Below are 5000 nucleotides of genomic sequence, written 5' to 3' on the forward strand. Positions count from 1 at the left end.
AACACGTTCCTGAGCTTCAAACATCCTGAAAATAAATGAGTATCTGATTAATTATACTAATTATACACACACATACACACACACACACACACACAGACACAGTATGCCAAAAGTATTGGGACACCATATGTGGTTCTTTCCCAGACTGTGAGCACAAAGTTGGAGTTACACTATTGTACAGGACGTCTTTGAAAACCAGCTCCATGAAGATCTGCTTTTCATTGAGGAGCTCCAACCCTACTGAACATGAATGTGAACGCTGACTGCAGCCTAGGCCTCCTCAACTCACCTGCATCACTACCTGACTTTACTCACACCCTTGTGGCAGAATGAAGCATCTTCCCAGAAGAGTGGAGCTCATTCCAACAGTAAATAAAAACTAAATGTGGAATGAGATGTTCAAAAAGAGGCACATTCTAAATCCTCCTGCTTCATTCAGACATGTATATAAATCCTCATATTAAACTCCACAAACAAAGTTGAACTCAGACCTTCAGACTGCAGGGTTTTGCAAGTTTTTTTATCCCACTGAAGGTTTATTGTTGGAGATAGACATCACTTTAAACCTCTGTGGAGCGATTTCAGAGCTCAGTGTAACAGAACACAGCTGGAGCGGATTTCACTCTCTGTGCTAAAGAATGACCGTCAGAAAAAAAAAAAAGAAAAGAAAAGAAAAGGGGCAAGGACGAAACAGAATTAAAAGAAGCTAAATAAGGGAAAAATAAGAAAAACAGAAAACAGAAAAAAAAATAATAGGAGACAAATTTTAAACAAAAGCAGCAACAAAAAAAGCAATAAAAAAGATGGAATAAATAAAACAATATAAAACAAAAAGAATGCAATTTAAAAAGAGAAAAAAAGAAAAAAGGGACCAAAAACACCAGACAAAAATCATTAACAATAAAAATTACAAAAAAAAGAACAAAAAAGCAGCAGTGTGTGAATGGAAGTTGGTGGGAAAAAGTGTGTGTGTGTGTGTGTGTGTGTGTGTGTGTGTGTGTGTGTGTGTGTGTGTGTGTTCTAATGACAAACATTGGGTGGCCATCTTGGCTCGAGCATGGTCTCTGTGGGAGAGTTTCTCGCTATGCTTCGGTAACTTTACACACACTGTGAGAAAGTCCGGTCCACAGCAACGCCTCACTTTTCACAACATTCTGAAAAAGGAGGAGGAGAAAGAGAAGGAGGAAGATGGGGAGGCAGAGAAGAAGGAAGAGGAGGAGGAAGAGGAGGAAGAGGAGAAGGAAGAGGAGGAGGAAGAGGAGAACGAAGAGGAGGAGGAAGAGGGAAGGAAGAGGAGGAGGAAGAGGAGAAGGAAGAGGAGAAGGAAGAGGAGGAGGAAGAGGAAGGAAGAGGAGAAGGAAGAGGAGAAGGAAGAGGAAGAAGAGAAGGAAGAGGAGGAAGAGGAGGAGGAGGAAGAGGAGGAGGAAGAGGAAGAGGAGAAGGAAGAGGAAGAAGAGAAGGAAGAGGAGGAGGAGGAAGAGGAAGAGGAGGAGGAAGAGGAGGAGGATGTTCTGCTCACCTGGGTGGGTGAGAAGTGTTGAGGGGATTAGTGTGTGTTCTGTCAGATAATAAAACTCAAACATACTGCAATGGAGTACACACCCTGTGGGCTGTGTGTGTGTGTGTGTGTGTGTGTGTGTGTGTGTGTGTGTGTGTGTGTGTGTGTTTGCAGAGGAGTGGAATAATTACCACTGCTTCTCTCTGAGGTCATTAGAACTTATTTATTACCCAACAAATAAGGGAGAAATAATTAAAAATCAGGGTAACAGTACAAACATGTAATTAAATTCCACATGCAGTAAAACGAAGCGCTTTATTAATTATTCAGATCAGCTTGAGCCCAAAGCCCCGCCCACTCACCGCCTTAATGAAGATAAACAGCAGCGTCAGAGAGACACCAGGGGAAAAACTTCCAACAGCTGGAACACATCTCTAACACATCCGAACACGTGACTGCACACGTGCAAACAGACCAAAGAATCTCCACTAGACGTCCTCAGACCACGTAGTTTGAGGTCTGCTGGTCTTACGCGGAGAACACGGACAAGGTTTCGGCTGACAGAAGGGACAGATGACCATCACAGATTTGGAATGATCCTCTGAAGATTTCACTTCCTGTAAAAGGTTACACCTAAATCTCCAACTCACCCAGAAGTTCATAGGTTCCTGTTTAAGTCTGGTTCTTCTCCGGTTCCTCATGTCTTCTAAAGCATGAAGACAAAGATCTTGACCTCAACAAACCCTGTCGGTGTCATTGGATTCTTCTGCTGGAATGAGCAAACATCTGAAGCTTTAACACCAGATTTACCTGCTCTTGATCCTAACCTAGATCTGGTCTGGTTGCTATTGCTGTCAACATTCAGAAATGTCATCAGGAACTTCTACAGGAATGAGAGACTTAACACTAAGACTTCTGGTATATCGATTTAAATCAATCAAAAGCTCATTGTGCAAGTCCTTCACTGTGGGGTTCCACTGGAAATCATTTAGCCCCCCCTAAGAACAGCCCAAAGTATCTTCTGGTCTTTTTGGTTCTTTGTTGGTAAAGTATTTTTGGGTGATGTGAGTAAAAAACAATGTGACCAAATGGCAGCGTCTGAGTGAAAAAGGAAAAGGTCGAATTTTCCCATGAGGCTAAAATCCCCGAGACAGAACAAACACAGAGAGCTCGGACTCAGACGATTGATCTGAAGCAGGAACATCACAATGAGAAGGAGAAGCTTGTGTTGATTTTAGAACGAAAGACCGGTGCTACGAACACTCCAGTCCAGTCCAGTCCGGTTCAGTCCAGTCCAGTCCAGTCCAGTTCAGTCCAGTCCATCCAGTCCGGTTAAGTCCAGTCTATCCAGTCCGGTTCAGTCCAGTCCAGTCTAGTCCGGTTCAGTCCAGTCCAGTCCAGTCCGGGTCATGTGGCATGAACAAAGACAAATATAAGAACATTCTATTTACAACCGTAACCCTGAACGATGATTTTGAGTGAATGTACAATCCTGAGCATCGAAGCGTGACTGCTTTTTCACGTAATCTGGTGGACAAATGTCGTCCTTTAATGTGTCCTTTTAATGTCGTCCTTTAATGTGTCCTTTTAAGGTCGTCCTTTTAATGTCGTCCTTTTAAATGTCGTCCTTTTAAATGTCGTCCTTTTAAATGTCGTCCTTTCATGTCGTCCTTTCCTGTCGTCCTTTCCTGTCGTCCTTTCCTGTCGTCCTTTAATGTCGTCCTTTTAATGTGTCCTTTTAATGTGTCCTTTTCATGTGTCCTTTTCATGTCGTCTTTTAATGTCGTCCTTTTAATGTCGTCTTTTAATGTCATATTTTCATGTCGTCCTTTTCACACTTTAAACGTTTCCACAAATTTAAGTTGTCAGAACTGATAATTGATCTAAACTTCAAACGTACAAAACGCTTTTATAAAAGAAGCAGTTGAAATGTCCAGACAAGTCAGAGTCGCTCAGAGATCCTGAATCGAGCTAGTTCAATCTCGTCTTCCTGCCGTTTGCCATGCTAGCTACCGAGAGTTCGTTTTAGCCTAAACTGAAGCTGAGAAGAAAGAAGTAGAAGATTGGATTTGTTTTTCGATTCCTAGCACCCATATAAAAAAGAAAGCAGAATAAAAGGAAATGGCAAGTTGTACTGCAAGCTCATAAAAGATGCAGATTCTATGAAACCCAACTCGCTTATACAAGTATTTTGTAAATTTTTAACCGTATAGACCATTGACATATTGACAGTTTGAGCAAACCCGCTAACTAGCGTTCTTCCTCTTGCTCTTTTTATGACTGATCCATGCCCTGAAAATCCATGCCTACCCCTGCCCCAGGAACATCTCTTCACTCTAATGGAAATAATTCAGCAGCTGAACATCCATCATTACTCAGAACTCTGGGTAAGAAAAGGCTTTTTGCACAACGTGGACGTGTCCCCTAATGAGACGTTCCGCCACCGTCTCGGACCTAATTATTGTCTTTTGATGGTAAACAGATTGAGCGTCTGGATAATGCACCTCTCTGCCACCAAGCAAGGCGTTTTCCTTTTAGCGCTCGTTGCTGCGTAAAGGCGGATCGAGCCAGCAGAAGAGCCGTCAGGCGAAGATGCTGAGGACTGCGGGCTTTGTGCCGTGACTGCAGCGAGTATGATACGGCGTATTAGCGTGCGCGAAAAACAAACTTTGCAGAAACAGAAGCTCGGGCTGAAGGAGATAAGAGGCGGCTGCGGCGCTGCTAATCTCTCTTACTGTGTTTTGCTCGTATCCAGGGGAGCCAGAACGTCTGCAGACACGTCCCTGAGCGATGAGCTGCGCCGCAAACTCACAACAATTCCGCAACTTTTCTTTTCTGTTTCATAAGTACTTTATACGGTGTTCTCTAGAAAACTCAGAGATGTTTATTTATCCCTAGTGCACTTAGCATTGAACTTTTGTTTCCTCAAATGTAACTGGAATCAGTGGTTCAGCAAATGTGACACAAAACTAATTCTCTGATGTCATATTTGCTGATAAATGTCAAAGTGGTGTATTATGATGTCATAATTTTTGTTTTAGCTAATGTTCTACAACAATACAGAGTGGGTTCCTCAAAAGCTTCTTGCTTCCTAAAAGAGTCAGAAACCATTATATGTGCTCCAGGCATGGCGTGAAGAACCATTTTTGACCCGATGGTTTTGATTTCTTGCTCGTGCTTCCCGTCACACAGAATCACGGTCCCACACGTGGTAACGTAGAAACATCATTTGATTAGCACTCAATACATTCCTATCTGTATTCGTATTCAAAAAAGGGGTGTGGCCAAAACAAATGTCAGCATGTCTAAGCTACATCGCTCCAGGTTATAATAAAAACGCTTTGTGGGTGTGTCTTTCTCTTTTTTTATATTCAGATTTTTTTTTAATATATCTCAAGTGTCGATACTTATGGTGCTAACTGGTGCTATAATCTGATCACGTGTTACCACGTTTGCAATTTCATCCTGAACATTGAGCCGTTCGGGTGTTTTGAGTGGCTTC

The 5000-nt window shown here is 42.4% G+C and overlaps 1 protein-coding gene across 1 annotated transcript in view; it reads right to left on the reverse strand.

The window, feature by feature from the left end:
- Nucleotides 1-1886: 1886 nt before the first annotated feature.
- The window catches only part of LOC124381349 (catenin alpha-2-like), a 66580-nt gene continuing 63466 nt past the window's right edge, over nt 1887-5000 (reverse strand). The window contains 1 exon segment of the mRNA XM_046842908.1: nt 1887-2055. Coding sequence (XP_046698864.1) covers nt 1887-2055 — 169 coding nt within the window.

This window comes from Silurus meridionalis, chromosome 28 (genome assembly GCF_014805685.1).
Source record: "Silurus meridionalis isolate SWU-2019-XX chromosome 28, ASM1480568v1, whole genome shotgun sequence".
Taxonomy (NCBI): Eukaryota; Metazoa; Chordata; class Actinopteri; order Siluriformes; family Siluridae; genus Silurus; species Silurus meridionalis.